General features: G+C 46.9%; 1 protein-coding gene across 1 annotated transcript in view; it reads right to left on the reverse strand.

Moving 5' to 3' along the window:
- macrod2 (mono-ADP ribosylhydrolase 2) overlaps positions 1-17,475 on the reverse strand; it is a 1,271,393-nt gene that overhangs the window by 1,232,577 nt on the left and 21,341 nt on the right. Inside the window, exon 2 of the mRNA XM_055638840.1 lies at positions 10,794-10,856. Coding sequence (XP_055494815.1) covers positions 10,794-10,856 — 63 coding nt within the window. The remainder of the gene's footprint in view (positions 1-10,793; positions 10,857-17,475) is intronic.

Genomic DNA, 17,475 nt, shown 5'->3' on the forward strand with positions numbered 1-17,475 from the left:
TGTAAAACTGTAGTAAAACAATTTATGAAATGTATTGTCTTAGTAGGAATGTAAACATTAGACTTATAGAAAGTGTTTAGATTCATATAAATATCTTTCTTCTTGGTATGGGAAGTGTATCTGACTTGTGTGATCATTGTATTACATATGTATCTTATATTTTGAGGAGCGGTCTTTGATAATTGGGCCTACTGGGATTTTGCTGTGTTGAAATAAAATAAGCAAAGTTATACCACAGGCAAACAAAGGTTGTGAGGTCAGGGAAGGGAAGATCACGTGACTGATGTTGTAAATCACCAGAAGGACTCAGATGATTGGTTACTAGCTTGTCATACCCTCTGTATCTGAAATGTCTAATACCTGTATAAATGACATGAGTTCTATCAAAGTTACTCCTCTCTGGACCCGCCCCAGAGCATCAGCTCTGTGTTGGAAGGTTCAGAGACTAGTCTCAGCTGAATAAAGAATCGATTTCAACAGCTACAAGTGTTTGAGTCAAGTTGACTTTAGATTGAAAGAATAACTGTTTAACATTTAAGTGCAGAATTAAGGTCATAGTGCACTTTTTACTTTACTTTAGAGATATCGCGCGGAAACAGACCCTTCAGCCCGCCGAGTCCACGCCGACCGACGATCCCCGCACCCTAACACTGTCCTACACACACTAGGGACAATTTACAATTATACCAAAACATTTAACATAGAAACATAGAAACATATAAATTAGGTGCAGGAGTAGGCCATTCGGCCCTTCGAGCCTGCACCGCTATTCAATATGATCATGGCTGATCATCCAACTCAGTATCCCGTACCTGCCTTCTCTCCATACCCTCTGATCCCCTTGGCCACAAGGGCCACATCTAACTCCCTCTTAAATATAGCCAATGAACTGGCCTCAACTACCCTCTGTGGCAGAGAGTTCCAGAGATTCACCACTCTCTGTGTGAAAAAAGTTCTCCTCATCTCATAAAGCACATGGCATTGGGGGTTCAGTATTGATGTGGATAGAGAACTGGCTGGCAAACAGGAAGCAAAGAGTAGGAGTAAACGGGTCCTTTTCACAATGGCAGGCAGTGACTAGTGGGGTACCACAAGGCTCAGTACTGGGACCCCAGCTATTTACAATATATATTAATGATCTGGATGAGGGAATTGAAGGCAATATCTCCAAGTTTGCGGATGACACTAAGCTGGGGGGCAGTGTTAGGTGTGAGGAGGATGCTAGGAGACTGCAAGGTGACTTGGATAGGCTGGGTGAGTGGGCAAATGTTTGGCAGATGCAGTTTAATGTGGATAAATGTGAGGTTATCCATTTTGGTGGCAAAAACGGGAAAGCAGATTATTATCTAAACGGTGGCCGATTGGGAAAGGGGGAGATGCAGCGAGACCTGGGTGTCATGGTACACCAGTCATTGAAGGTAGGCATGCAGGTGCAGCAGGCAGTAAAGAAAGCGAATGGCATGTTGGCTTTCATAGCAAGAGGATTTGAGTATAGGAGCAGGGAGGTTCTACTGCAGTTGTATAGGGTCTTGGTGAGACCACACCTGGAGTATTGCGTGCAGTTTTGGTCTCCAAATCTGAGGAAGGACATTATTGCCATAGAGGGAGTGCAGAGAAGGTTCACCAGACTGATTCCTGGGATGTCAGGACTGTCTTATGAAGAAAGACTGGATAGACTTGGTTTATACTCTCTAGAGTTTAGGAGATTGAGAGGGGATCTTATAGAAACTTACAAAATTCTTAAGGGGTTGGACAGGCTAGATGCAGGAAGATTGTTTCCGATGTTGGGGAAGTCCAGGACAAGGGGTCACAGCTTAAGGATAAGGGGGAAATCCTTTAAAACCGAGATGAGGAGAACTTTTTTCACACAGAGAGTGGTGAATCTCTGGAACTCTCTGCCACAGAGGGTAGTTGAGGCCAGTTCATTGGCTATATTTAAGAGGGAGTTAGATGTGGCCCTTGTGGCCAAGGGGATCAGAGGGTATGGAGAAAAGGCAGGTACGGGATACTGAGTTGGATGATCAGCCATGATCATATTAAATGGCGGTGCAGGCTCGAAGGGCCGAATGGCCTACTCCTGCACCTAATTTCTATGTTTCTATGTTTCTATCTCGGTTTTAAAGGATTTCCCCCTTATCCTTAAGCTGTGACCCCTTGTCCTGGACTTCCCCAACATCGGGAACAATCTTCCTGCATCTAGCCTGTCCAACCCCTTAAGAATTTTGTAAGTTTCTATAAGATCCCCTCTCAATCTCCTAAATTCTAGAGAGTATAAACCAAGTCTATCCAGTCTTTCTTCATAAGACAGTCCTGACATCCCAGGAATCAGTCTGGTGAACCTTCTCTGCACTCCCTCTATGGCAATAATGTCCTTCTCAGATTTGGAAGTATCCCGTACCTGCCTTCTCTCCATACCCTCAGATCCCCTTGGCCACAAGGGCCACATCTAACCTACAAACCTGCACGTTTTTGGAGTGTGGGAGGGAACTGGAGCATCCGGACAAAACCCACGCAGGCCATTAAACGTAAAACTCCACACAGACAGTACCCGTAGTCAGGATCGAACCCGGGTCTCTGGTGCTGCAAGGCAACAACTCTACTGCTGCACCACCGTGCCGCCCTAATTCAGCTAATCAGGAAAATATTGAATTTGTTTAGAAAGATCTGTAACATTGTAATTGGAAGAGGAGGAGGAAACCAGGTGGGGAAAATCGATCATAAGAGGAATGGATCGGGTAGATGCACAGAATCTTTTGCCCAGAAGCTCTGCTGCGACCACAACCACAGAGCAGTGCTGAACTACTAGTTACCTCTTTGATAACCCTCGGACTATCCTTGATCGGGCTTTGCTGGCTTTACCTTGCATTAAACGTTATTCTCTTATCATGTATCTATACACTGTAAATGGATCGATTGTAATCATGTATTGTCTTTCTGCTGACTGGTTAGCACACAACAAAAGCTGTTCACTGTACTTCGGTACACGTGACAATAAACTCAACTGAACAGAGTAGGTAAATCGAAGACAAGAGGACAAGGCGAAGAGGGAAAAAAAAAGGAATCTGGAGGATAACTTTCTCATACAAAGGGTGGTGGGTGTATGGAACAAGCTGCCAGTTAGACAGGTATATGGATAGGACAAGTTTGGATGGATATGGGCCAAACATGGGCAGGTGGGACTAGTGAAGGTAGACACAAATTGCTGGAGTAACCCAGCAGGACAGGCAGCATCTCCCGATGGAAGGAATGGGTGACATTTCGGGTCGAGACCCTTCTTCAGGTGGGACTAGTGTTGCTGGGACATGTTGGCCGGTGCGGGCAAGTTGGGCCGAAGGGCCTGTTTCTCCAGCTCCTGACAAACTTCACAGCTCGGATGAGAATTGGCTCGTGAGAGTAGAAATCTTGTTTTTAAAATTTTCTACAACTGTCTTAATTTCAGAGAAAATTGCATTAAATAACAAATCTAACTACTTTATTCGAAAAGATTGGGGGACATGAAGCAACAAAATATAAAGCCAATTGACTTTAAAGCTCTCCTAGGGAAAACGTTAGAAGCCATTATTGAAGACATTATAGTGGGGCACTTGGAAATATCCAGGGTAACCGGATAAAGTCAACATGGTTTTGTGGAAAGGAAATAATATGCACCAAATTTATTAGAGTTCTTGGAAGCAGCAACATGTGCTGTGGATAGAGGGGAACTAAGGTCAATGCACTATATTTAGATTTCAGGAAGACACTTGATAAGGTGCCTCATCAAATGTCTCTGAGAAAGTAAAATCACAGCATGCAGGAGGTAACACATTAGCATGGATAGGAATTGACTAGTTAACAAGGAGTCGGCACCAGCAGGTCTTTTCAGTGTAGGGGTTGTTTGGTGATTCCTGCTCAGAATGTGTCCATACATTTGTGAGTCAAGAGTTACGAGTCATTAAGTTCAAGTTTCAAGTTCAAGTTTAATTTTATTAGTCACATACTCAATTATAAAGGTATAACCAGTAGTGAAATGCTTAAGTGCCTGTCCAGTTGTGCATGGTTCCCCACTTACACATAACCCACATAAAACAATACCCACATATGACACATAATAAATAGGTACCCCTTAGATAACACATAACCCACATAAAACAATACCCACATATAATACATACCCCATAAATATACCACATAACAAGTAGTGCTGTTACAAGCAAAGTGACAAGTGCCGTGGAACACCTGTGATGACAGCATGTTCCATCCAGTTCAGTCCCGTGTGTGTGTGTGTGTGTGTGTGTGTGTGTGTGTGTTTGATGGTGGCGAGGCGGGGCGGGGCTGGGGTGCAGATGCTGGTGAGGAGGGTGGGGAGGGTTTGCGCGTGGGGGGGGGCTGGGGGGGGGGGGGGGGGGGGGGGGGGAGGCGGCGACACTCAGTCCTCGTTCAGAAGTCTCATGGCCTGGGGAAAGAAACTCCTCCTCATTCTCTCCGTGTTGGCCCTGAGAAGTCGGTACCGATTCCCCGAGGGCAGCAGGGAAAACAGTCTGTTGTTGGGGTGAGTGTGGTCCTGGATAATCCTCCTGGCTCTTGACCTGCAGCGCTTGGTGTAGATGTCCTGCAGGTTGGGAAGGGTGGTTTTGATGGTCCACTCAGCTGAGTGAACCACCTTCCTCAGAGCCAGTTGGTTCCTCTTGGTGGTGTTCCCGCTCCAGGTGATGATGCTCCCACTCAGGATGCTCTCCACAGTATAACCATATAACCATATAACAATTACAGCACGGAAACAGGCCATCTCGGCCCTACAAGTCCATGCCGAACAATTTTTTTTTTTCCCCTTAGTCCCACCTGCCTGCACTCATACCATAACCCTCCATTCCCTTCTCATCCATATCCCTATCCAATTTATTTTTAAATGATACCAATGAACCTGCCTCCACCACTTCCACTGGGAGCTCATTCCACACCGCTACCACTCTCTGCGTAAAGAAGTTCCCCCTCATGTTACCCCTAAACTTCTGTCCCTTAATTCTGAAGTCATGGGTGTAGAAGTTCTTGAGCACCCTGAGGGGCACCATTAAGTGTCATACGTACCAAAACGGAACAATGAAATTCGTGCTTGTAACAGCATAAAGGGCCTGTCCCACTTATGCGATTTTTGTCGGCGACTTGCCGGCACACATTATAGTCGCAGCAGGTCGCCGAAAATGTTCAAAACGTTCAAAATCCAGCGGCGACCAGAAAAAAGGTGCGACTCTTCGGGCGACTACTCACGACCATACAGCCGTCACGTGTCCACATGACGCCTGTACGGTCATGAGTAGTCGCCCAAAGAGTCATACCTTTTTCTGGTCGCCGCTGGATTTTCATCATTTTGAACATTTTCGGCCACCCTGCTACGACTATGACGAGTGCCGGCAAGTTGCCGAAAAAAATTGCGCAAGTGGGACAGGCCCTTAAAAATCTCTCCATTATTGTAATCTGCACTCCCACCATCACCCGTATTAAGCTCCTTGCTTTTAACTCTCTCTAGTAATTGCTGCATCTCAGTCAAAATAACTGAGTGGCACCGCGGACAGTTGATGCCTCACAGCGCCAGAAACCCAGGTTTGATCCTCACTACTGGCTGTCTGTATGTAGTCTACACGTTCTCCCTGTGGCCGTGTTGCTTTTCCCCGGGTACTCCAGTCTCTTCCCATATTCCACACATATTGGCTTCGGTAAGTTGTCCCCAGAATGCAGAATTAGTGTACGGGGTAATCGTTGGTCGGCATGGACTCGGTGGGCCTAAGGGCCCGCTTCCACACAGTGTCTCCAAAACTAACTACAGGTACAACTAAAATGTCTCACCAGCAGCTTCAGCCTTGACCTGAGTGAAGATTGCTGACGACATTTGGTACAGGTCTGTCTATAATGTGAAGGCCAGCGTGGGATTGACCTTTCAAGCAGCACCACATACAGTGGCAGCTAATTTAATTAATTATCAGACACCCAAGCATAATTCAAAGCACTCCCTTATGAAAGGTTTTCATTAAACCTCTCCTTGAGACAATCCATAATCTGACAATCCGTTGTCAGAGTGAGGCCCAGCGCTAGTTGGAGGAAAAACACCTCGTATTTCGCTTGGGTAGTTTACACCCCAGCGGTATGAACTGTGTGAACCTCTAATATTAGATAGCCCTTGCTTTCTCCCTCCTTCCCCTCCCCCTTCCCAGTTCTCCTATGTCCTACTGTCTCCGCCCACTTTCTATCTTTTTCCCGTCCCCGACATCAGTCTGAAGAAGGGTCTCTACCCGAAACGTCACCCATTCCTTCTCTCCATAGATGCTGCCTCACCCGCTGAGTTACTCCAGCATTTTGTGTCTACCTTCGATTTTATCCAGCATCTGCAGTTCTTTCTCACATAATGTGAACGTTTGCATTTATAAATGGGGAATATGTGCATTTATGAATCACGCTAGTCACATGGGATCCTGCCCATCCTAAGTAAATGCATTCTGTTGAACATTTCAAGTCAAGAACCTTTCGTCAGAAACTGTTTGCCAAGTTGGAAAGAATACTTATTGACTTGAAATGTTAATTCTACTTTTCTGTAAACAATGCTGAGTAAAGCAGGTGCTTAGTACATATTTCATAATCTACAGTACTTTATATCTGGGTACACACTTGTCGGATGTCAATCATTCATAGGTGGAGCTCATTCCTGTCCCCACACCAGGGCCCTGGCTCTTGCGGCTGAGGTCAAAGCTGGCCCTTCCCAGGCAGCTTCTCTCAGGAGATTTCACAAGATGCATGGGATCTTGCTTTGCCAGCCAGGAGATATCAATAGGTGGCCTCATCTTTAGAGAGATACCATTCCCTGCAAAAGCTGGAAAAGTTTTCAGGTCTATTCAGGCTGTTGGCTTACACTGCAATGGAGTTATGGGTTGGTTAATTAAGAGCCTTTTGTTGTCATATGTGCTGAAACAGATTATTTAAATTCTTGCTTGCAGCAGCACGACAGTACTCAATATATTACATATAAACGTAATACAAACATAAAAAAGTTCAAGAAATTTAAAAAAATATATATAAATACTTGCTTTTGCACTATATAACTAGACCAAGTACAGACCCGTTGGGTCTGTTCCCCCAACGTGCTGTTGTGGGGGGGAGGTGACATACAGTGTCACACACACTAACTCTCCCCCCCCACCCCACCGCACTCACGCTAATTACCCCCCTTGATATTATATTAATATTATTAATTTGCTCCTTTTACCCCATAACTACCCTATCTACTGACGCATAGCCCCCAACTTGCAGTCACATCTAGAGAAGGGGGGGGGGGGGGGGGGGTGGTCGGGGTCGGGCTAGAGAGTGAGGGCAGAGAGAGAGAAGGGGCAGAGACACAGAGAGAGGGGCAAGAGGAAGAGGGGGTGGCGAGGAGGAGAAGAGGGAGGGTGGGTGAGAGGGAAAGGTGGGGGGGTGGAGGGGAGGAGAGAGAGAGGGTGAGAGTGAGGGAGGAGGGAGGGAGAGGTGAGGGGAGGGGGGGGGGTGAGGGGAGGGGAGGGGGTGGTGAGGGGAGGGGGGAGAGGAGGGGGAGGGGGTGGGGAGCAGGGAGGGTGAAGGGAAGGGGTAGGGGTGTGTGGAGGGGAGGGGGTTTAGGGGAGGGACGGTGGGGGAGGGGATGGGGAGGAGGGGGGGAGAGGGGGGGGGGAGGAGAGGGGGAGGAGGAGGGGGGGGGAGGGAGAGGAGGGGGAGGGGGGAGAGGGAGGAGAGTAGAGGGGGGAGAGGAGAGGAGGGGGGGAGGAGAGGGGGGTTGAGGGAGGGGGGGGGGGAGGGGGGAGGAGAGGAGGAGGGGGGGAGAGGAGAGGGGGGGGAGGAGGGGGGGGAGAGGAGAGGGGGGAGAGGAGAGGGGGGGGAGGGAGAGGGGGAGAGGAGGGGGGGCAGCGGGAGAGGGGGGAGTGAGGGGGTGTGCTGAGAGGGGGGGTGAGGTGAGGTGGGGAGCAGGGAGGGGGAGGGGTGGAGGGAAGGGGGGGGTAGGGGTGTGTGGAGGGGAGGGGGTTTAGGGGAGGGGGATGAAGGGGGTGAAAAAGAGGGGTGAGTGAGAGGGGGGAGTGGAGAGGGGAGTAGGGGGGGGAGAGGAGAGGGGGGGAGAGGAGATGGGGGGAGAGGGAGGGGGGAGAGGAGAGGAGGAGGGGAGAAGAGAGAAGAAGGGGAGGGAGGACAGGAGAGAGGAGGGGAGAGGAGAGGGGGGGAGAGGAGAGGGGGGGAGAGGAGAGGAGAGAGGGGGGGGGGGAGAGAGAGAGGGGGGAGAGGGGAGAGGGGGGGGGAGGAGGAGGGGGGAGAGGAGAGGAGGGGGGGGAGAGAGGAGAGGGGGGGGGAGAGGAGGAGGGGGGGGGAGAGAGGAGAGGGGGGGGGAGAGAGGAGGGGGGGGGGGAGAGAGGAGAGGGGGGGAGAGAGAGGAGAGGGGAGAGAGAGGAGGGGGGGAGAGAGGGGGGGGGGGGAGAGAGTGCCTTTCTATTTCAACCCAAACCCCCCAAACAACCATTTGCAGGCAGTGCTTTTTTACTTTAACCATATTTTCATTTTCAAACCGCATTAAGGGTACTTACTAACAGTTGTGTGGACATGTGTTCAGTGTTATTCACAGCTCAGAGAAACGTGACCCTCTGCCTTCCTCCAGCTTGCAGACTAATTGATGCACACCACTTCCTGGTTTTATAGTCCATCCCCCCTGCCGCCAGCGGGGGCAGCAGAGAGAATGGGGAATTTTGTAAAATCATTAATATCTCTGTCATTTTTCATCGACTGGAAAAATCCTCGGCACACATGCGGCGGAGGGGGGCTCTTGAGCGAGGTGGCCAAAAATGACGGCCGTGGGTGGCGGCGTTCTCTTGGAAATCGCAGCACAGATCGCCAAAACCGGTCAAGAACAGACTTTTAGTAATATAATAGATAGATAAAGACAATGTATAGATACATAAATATATATAAAATAAAAACATAATGCATTTCTTGGTAGTTTAGAGATACAGCGCGGAAACAGGCCCTTTGGCCCATCGGGTCCGTGCCAACCAGCTATCCCCGCACTATCCTACACTCACTAGGGACAAATTTTACATCTACCGAGCCAATTAACCTACAAACATGTTCGCCTTTGGAGTGTCGGAGAAAACCGAAGATCTCGGAGAAAACCCACGCAGGTCATGGGGAGAACGTATAAACTCCGTACAGACAGCACCCGTAGTCAGGATCGAACCCGGGTCTCAGGCGCTGCATTCGCTGTAAGGCAGCAACTCTACCGCTGCACCACCGTGACCACGATTTGGTTAATTTATTATTTGTCCTTGAGAAACCTAAAGTTCTAGTCAAAAAATAGTGCAAGAAAAATAGGCGAGCTTGAAAGCTGCTGACCCCGGGAAACAGATTTTAGAGATAGTGGATATAAAGTGATCAAATGTCATCTGTCCAAGTTTGCTGAAAGTACAGAACTAGATGGCATTGAGTGAGGAGGAAGAATGTGAAGCCGCTTCGAGGGAATATGGACAAGTTGAGTGAGTAGGTAACAACATGGCAGACGTAATATAACGTGGAAAAATATCTAATTATCTGCAATATTGCTCACAACTGAAAAGTTGAGTATTTCATAAATAGAGAAACTGGCCCAGAGAACACAGTCGCAAACTAAGGGACACACCATTTTGAACCGAGGTGAGAAGTGGTGAAGATATGGAATTCTATTCCACAGAATCCAGTCGTTAAACTTATTCAAAAAATTGGAACATTGAATTTCAAGTCAAGTCAAGTCAAGTTTATTCGTCACATACACATACAAGATGTGCAGTGAAATGAAACGAAGTGAAATTTCTGGCCATGATACGATTCAAGGGCGATGGCGCTGGAAATTGGTGCTCAGGTGGAAGTTCTGCTTTGATCTTAGTGAATAGTTCAGCAGACTCAAAGAGCAAATGGTCTGTTCCCTCTCGGACTTAGGCTTTTACCACCAAGAAAATAAGTGTGGTGATAATTTAATCGAAATTACCAGAAGAGATTATTTGTCTGTCATTTATTTATCAGGAGAAATTATCTGCGTCACAGTCTCATGGTTGACACGATGTGACCAGTTATAAATGTCTTTGTCATGAAATATTCAGAGTGTTGTTAGATTTGGACCAAGTTTCCATTTGGCTGTCAGACCCGTTCAATCACTGGTTTCCGCTGTTGTCGTGAATGTGCTCCACTTGTCTTATCTGTCCCGCTTTGGAATTCTGCCCAGACTAATGAGAATGAGTTGAAATCTTACTCACCAGCATTCAATATTGGATGTCATTAGGAACCACATGAAAAATGCCCCCCCCCCCCCCCCCCCCCCCCCCCCCCCCTCCTCCTCCCCCCCCCCCCCCCCCCCCCTGTCATGTCATGTATCTGAAAGGAACATTTTGCATTTTGGGCTTCCTTGCACAAACTCCATTGGCAAGATTTGGGTCCTGCATTTGTAACCAGCTTGCAAATGTTCACGTCATTTAATACAGCCTTTTATTCCTCCCAAAAACTTCATTACGTTTCTCAATTAAAACAAAAGCACTCGCAAAACAGATAGGAGCAATTTGGTTGTTGCATGCGTGACAAATGAATCATGGAAATGTGGGCAAAAGGATACTCTGATTCAGCAGCTTACGCAAGATAAACGCTCAATTAGACCGCTGATGCACAAACAGTATATTCAATCCATCAGTCACTTCTGTGCTAGGCACTTGTTGGGTTTAACCGGTCAAAGATTAAATCCCAAATTATGATAAGGCCAACAATAGTGCAGGTTTCAGTTAAAAGTCACTTACTTTTCATGTCTTCACTCCAAGCAGAAATATCCTTCAATTGTACCACTCCTTCATCACAAGAATCTGTAATGGTGGAGAAGATAAAAAGAGTAATTTCTAGAAACTAAATACAGTTACAGAACACATTAGTAATTGAGAAGTATGGAAATTTAGCTGGGGATATTAAAATCAATCATTGCACTTGCTCAAATAGGAAAAAGCACATTATTTACATAACCTATCCATGTTCCCTGGAACTACTGCCTTACTCACTGAGTTACTCCAGCACTTTGTGTCCTTTTATATAGCATTGCAAATTACCTGCATAGTGTTCTAAAATAAATTGAGAGATCGGGTTCAATAATGGGCTGGATTACGCTTCCCTTCAGACTTAGGTTTAGGAGAGAACCACCAGCTAGCTGCACAGTTGCCAGCACATTCCCCACTACCAGCCTGTGGACTGGATGTACTGACCACCCACCCTATCCTGGACTCCACCAAGTCCAGCGGAGTTTCAACACAAGCTGAACCGAGTGACTTCCTATTTGACATTTGAGGAAGGACATTCTTGCTATTGAGGGAGGTTCACAGCGTAGGTTCACAAGGTTAGTTCCCGGGAAGTCATCTGATGAGGAAAAACGTTTTCACACAAAGTTGTGAATTTGTGGAATTCTCTGCCTCAGAAGGCAGTGGAGGCTGATTCACTGGATGCAATAAAAAGAGAGTTTGATAGAACTCTTAGGGCTAGCGGAATCAAGGGATATGGGGAGAAGGCAGAAATGGGGTACTGATTGTAGATGATCAGCCATGATCACATTGATTGGCGGTGCTGCATGGCTTACTCCTGCACGTATTGTCTATGCATAGATGTATCTTTGACATCCTTGCTTCAAGGTATCCCTGTCTAGCCCATTTTGCCCAGCCTCATTCATTTGAACGGGTCACCAACCTTCACTAAAAAAGCTGAGTAAAGGCAAGAAGGTTTACGTTTTCATGTACAGTATTAATAATTCATTAGTTTAGTTTGTCACATGTACGGTTTGTCAGGGGTTATGAGGAGAAGGCATGGGGAATGGGATTAGAAGGGAGAGCTACATCAGCCATTGCTAACCAGTCAGCGGAAATGCAATACAGGATTATAACCGAGCTATTCACGGTGTACCGATGCATGATAAAGGGAATAAAGGGAATAATGTGAATAACGTTTACTGCAAGACAAAGACAGTAAAATCCGATCAATGATAGTCCTGTAGTGGCGCCTGCTGGAGCACGCAGGTATCGCACCCGGCGTTCGGAAGCCGCGGTCACGTGACACGGGAGGGGCTGCTTGTTTTCGTGCGGTTTTGCTTCCGCGCGGCAGTTCAGTGCTGACCACCGATGTAGCCAGACGTGTCTAGAGAACCCGTGTACTGAAAACCGAACTTTCGAATAAAGATCCATTTAAAACTACAGTCGTCGTTCTTGAGACCGCCGAAGTGCGAGGGTCTCCAATGGGATAGATAGCAATTCAGGACTGCTCTCTGGTTGTGGTAGGATGGCTCAGTTGCCTGATAACGTCTGGGAAGAAGCTGTCCCTGCATCTGGAGGTGTGCGTTTTCACACTTCTATACCTTTTGCCCGGTGGGAGAGGTGCGACTCGTCCTTAGTTATGTTGGTGGCCTTGCCGAGGCAGCGTGAGGTGCAAATAGTGCTGACCAGAGCCGTGGCGAGCCATCAGTAGGCGATCAGGGCAGTCTACAGGGGGGCCTGCACACATGGCCTTGCGTTTTAACCACTTTCTGTGTAGCCTGCTTCACCTTGAGCTCAGCAAGGCGTTGAGAACTGTGCGGCCACCAAAACATAACCGTTAAACAGTCTGCAAGAGGCGAACATCAGGCATATGCTGGATCAAGCACTAAATGGCTCAATAACTCAAAAGCTATTTGAGTATGTAATGGCAAATTTCAGACTTTTCCAGTGTCCTCTTTCCAGTTGCCTTTACTACACTGGTAAGTAGGAGTGATCTTACGCAGACCTAATAGAGCAGATCTTCCAGGCATTATTTCCAGTTTAATTGATTGTTTATTGAAGTAGTTGTACAAACAAAGAGATGAACATAGAAACATAGACAATAGGTGCAGGAGTAGTCCATTTGGCCCTTTGAGCCTGCACCGCCATACAATATGATCATGGCTGATCATCCAACTCAGTATCCCGTACCTGCCTTCTCTCCATACCCCCTGATCCCCTTAGCCACAAGGGCCACATCTAACTCCCTCTTAAATATAGCCAATGAACTGGCCTTGACTACCCTCTGCGGCAGAGAGTTCCAGAGATTCTCACTCTGTGAAAAAAGTTCTTCTCATCTCGGTTTTAAAGGATTTCCCCCTTATCCTTAAGCTGTGACCCCTTGTCCTGGACTTCCCTAACATCGGGAACAATCTTCCTGCATCTAGCCTGTCCAACCCATTAAGAATTTTGTAAGTTTCTATAAGATCCCCTCTCAATCTCCTAAATTCTAGAGAGTATAAACCAAGTCTATCCAGTCTTTCTTCATAAGACAGTCCTGACATCCCAGGAATCAGCCTGGTGAACCTTCTCTGCACTCCCTCTATGGCAATAATGTCCTTCCTCAGATTTGGAGACCAAAACTGTACATAATACTCCAGGTGTGGTCTCACCAAGACCCTGTACAACTGCAGTAGAACCTCCCTGCTCCTATACTCAAATCCTTTTGCTATGAAAGCTAACATACCATTCGCTTTCTTCACTGCCTGCTGCACCTGCATGCCTACTTTCAATGACTGGTGTACCATGACACCCACACCATGAGGCCGAACGTACCAGGTTTTCCTTATTCCGCAGGCAAGTTGTAGCTGGCTGCACTGTCCCTGGTCTAGTGAGAACAATATGCTCTCCCACCCTGTGCCTGCCACTTCCTGTCCCCTACGCCCTTACATATACACACCACTGTGCATCTAATGACCGCCCCCAAGTGTCCAAAATAATACAATACTGCAAGATATATCTAGACAGCTTCACTAAAAAAAAAAGGTCTTGCCAACCTTTTGGTACAGATTCAGATTTCCTCTTTACAATTATGGGGGTACTCAGTTCAACAAGTAATATGATGAGAGCCAAGTCTATCGCTCTATCTATGTAACTGGAAGGATTACAGACATTATGAGGAAAGCTTTCTCAGCATTTTCCATCACCATTGGTTACTATTATGTAATCCGCTACTTGAATGTGAGGAAAAAAAGGAAGAGGAATCTGAGTGACACAGTGGGACTGCTGGTAATACTCCTGCCTCTCAGAGACCCAGGTTCGATTCTGATCTCGGGTGCTGTCTGTGTGAGGTTGGCATGCTTTCCCTGTGTGGGTTTCTTCCTGGGTGCTCCGGTTTCCTCCTACATCCCCAAGATATGCGGGTTTGGAGGTTAATTGGCCTCTGTAACTTGCTCCTGGTGTGCAGGATGCGGATGCAAATGTGGAATAACATAGAACTGGTGTGAACGGGTCAGCACAGATCCGGTGGGCCGATGGGCCTGTTTCCATGCTCTATCCTTCAATTAAATCAATTCAATTTCATTGCGTGGAGGAAGCCGTTAGTGGAGGAACAGTCTGAAAGCTACTTAAATATTCTCAAAAACAAAGAATAATTATGAACAACGCACTTTATTCAAGTGGTAACCAATGAAAAGTGACGCTACTTACATTTTTTTATTTTCTACATTGTTTTATTTTTCATCAAAACGAAAAATTTGAAAAATAATTGCTAGCTGCCAAGCTGGCAGAGGAGTGTCACAGGCTTATAACATTCATTTAAACACTTTTAACTGTAAATGAGAACATGAGAACTTGTCATTACAAAAGCATTGATCAAAAACACATGAAAAATCGTGACAACAGGAACAAAGGGTGCAGAGATAGGATGGAAAAAAGAAATGCGATCTAGAATCTTATAGTCACTAAGGCACAAAGTTTTGGTGACATTGTACATTATCCCACAAAATCACATCAGCAGTTTAATCAATAGTACCAATTTCTCTTCTAAACTCACGACTACTCAGGTTTTAAAACATTTTGGAGTGTTCTTTATTATTATTTCCACACAATCTTGCCACCCAAAAGCACATAAGACACAAAAACAACCACAAAAAAAGCAATTGTCTGCCAAATAACCAATACTGGATATTTTGATTATTACATAAGAAACAATGAAATGGGCGGCACAGAGGCACAGCTGTCGAGCTACTCCCTTACAGAGCCAGAGGCCCGGGTTCGATCCTGACTACGAGTGCAGTCTGTACGGAGTTTGTACGTTCTCCCTGTGACCTGCGTGGGTTTTCTCCTAGCTCTTCGGGTTTCCTCACGCACTCCAAAGACGTGCAGGTTTGTAGGTTGATTGGCTTGGTGTAAATGTAAAATTGTCCCTAGTGTGTACAGGGCAGTGTTAACAAGCGGTGATTGCTGATCAGCACGGACTCGGTGGGCCGAAGGGTCTGTTTCCGCGCTGCATTTCTAAAACAAAGACTAAAAGTAAAATAAATCTCAGTTCACAGCCAAAAAAGGCAGGGAATCAAAACAATATTGCAAGTGTAACACCAAACATGCAAATAAGTCAACTTACGCCAAAGCTGATACATTTATATCGAACTAGACCAAGTGGGGGGAGGGGCATCACACGGGAGGGCTGGTCCCCGAACATGGCGTTGGCGTTCACCCCAGAGCCAGGTGCCAGCCCATCACTCATTCCCCCAACGTAACCCATTTGCCCAACGCAATAACCAGCACTCACCCACAGCTCCCAACTGCACAGGCACGTCTCATTTCCCCTCATCCCCAACACTCCCTCCCCCCCCTCCCCTCACCGCCTCCACTCCCTCCTTCACCTCTCCTTCCCTATCCTTTCCCCTACCCTCAGTCACTCCCTCCCACCCTCCATAACCCTTCTCCCCTCCCTACCCCCGTTTCCCCAACGCAATATTCCACCACTAACCCGTTTCCACCGCTCACCATTCCCACCATTCGCGGACGACACTACAGTGGTGGGGCTCATCAGTGGAGATGACGAAACAATGTACAGGGAGGAAGTAGAACAACTGGTGGACTGGTGCGGCAAAAATAACCTAGAATTGAATGTCGACAAAACTAAGGAGATGGTTGTCGACTTCAGGAGGGCGCAGCCAAAGCATACACCGCTCAACATTAGTGGCACTGCAGTGGAGAGTGGAGAGAGTGGAGAGCATAAAGTTCCTCGGTGTGCAAATAACGGACAGCCTCACCTGGTCCAGGAACACCACTAGGACCGTCAAACGGGCCCATCAGCGACTGCACTTCCTGAGGAAACTAAAACAGGCCTCACTCCCCACCAACATCCTCAGGACTTTCTACAGGGGCACGGTGGAGTCTGTACTCACGTACTGCATAAATACGTGGTACTGCACCTGCAACTGCTCGGACAGGAAGGCTCTGCAGAGGGTAGTGAGGGGAGCAGAGAGGATCATTGGCGTCTCCCTACCCTCGGTACAAGAACTGTTCCAGAGCCGCTGTCTGAAGAAATCTTTTTATGATTGGTTTATTGTATTTTAACATTGTGTTTTTTACCTGCTTTTAACTATTTATACTGTTCCATCAGGGACTGGATTGTTTTTTAGTGTTATTATGTGTGAAGTGTTTTAAATTTCATGTGCGATGCTCCGCTATTCACTGGGAAACGTCTTTTCATTTTGCACTGTAACAACTGTTGCTTGCAAGATGACAATAAAGGTTGATTGATTGATTGATTGAAGCTGCTGATCCCATTGTCTCTGTCACCTTTCCCGCCCTCTCTTTTTCCCCTACCCTCAGTCAATCCCTCCCTTACCTCTACCTTTTCGCATTCCCCCACTAAGGACAATGTTTAAATAACATTTCTTCTCCTCCCATCCCCCACTCCGTCAACCCTCATAGCTTCTGTATTAGCAGCAGAGATCACATTGTGATGTTATTTTCGGTTGCCGGAATCTTCACGGCAGCTTGTGTAAATTATATCCCATTGTGATTGAACGACTGCGAGATGCCATTGTGACAAAATCACTGGAAGCTGCTGGAAAAGTCTCCCACTCACAGGCAGTTATTATTTTCAAAGTTGGCTTTTTTAAAACTTTGAATATCAATAACTTGTGAAATATAACATAAATGTGAATAAACTTGATACTAACGACCACAGGAAAAAGTTGAGTAAGATTGTGTACCGTTTTGGCGTTGTTCCTTGATCTCAGAGACAGACAGACAACCACGGCAAGACTTTTAATAGTATACTAGACGAAGTATACTAGACCAAGTGGGACCCGTTGGGCCCCGTCCCCCAACGCAACAATCTACCACTCACCCGTTCCTCCAACACAACCCATTTCCACCACTCACCCCTTTCCCCCATCGTAACCCGTTCCCCAACGCAATAATCCACCACTCATCCATAGCCCCCCACGGGAGGCCTGGTCCCCCAATGCAACCCGTTCCCCAACGTAAGATTCCACCACTCACCTGTTCCCCCAATGCAACCTGTTACCCCAATGCAATATTCCACCACTCACCCACAGCCCCCAACCGTGGAGGTCATTTTAAACAAAAATAAAATGCAATTGCACTAAGATGATGTGGCACCTACATCACTAATGTGATGTAGGTGCCACCGACAAGGCTATCTTTTGTTATCCAAATCTAATAATTAAACTTT

Source organism: Leucoraja erinacea, chromosome 8 (genome assembly GCF_028641065.1).
Source record: "Leucoraja erinacea ecotype New England chromosome 8, Leri_hhj_1, whole genome shotgun sequence".
Taxonomy (NCBI): Eukaryota; Metazoa; Chordata; class Chondrichthyes; order Rajiformes; family Rajidae; genus Leucoraja; species Leucoraja erinaceus.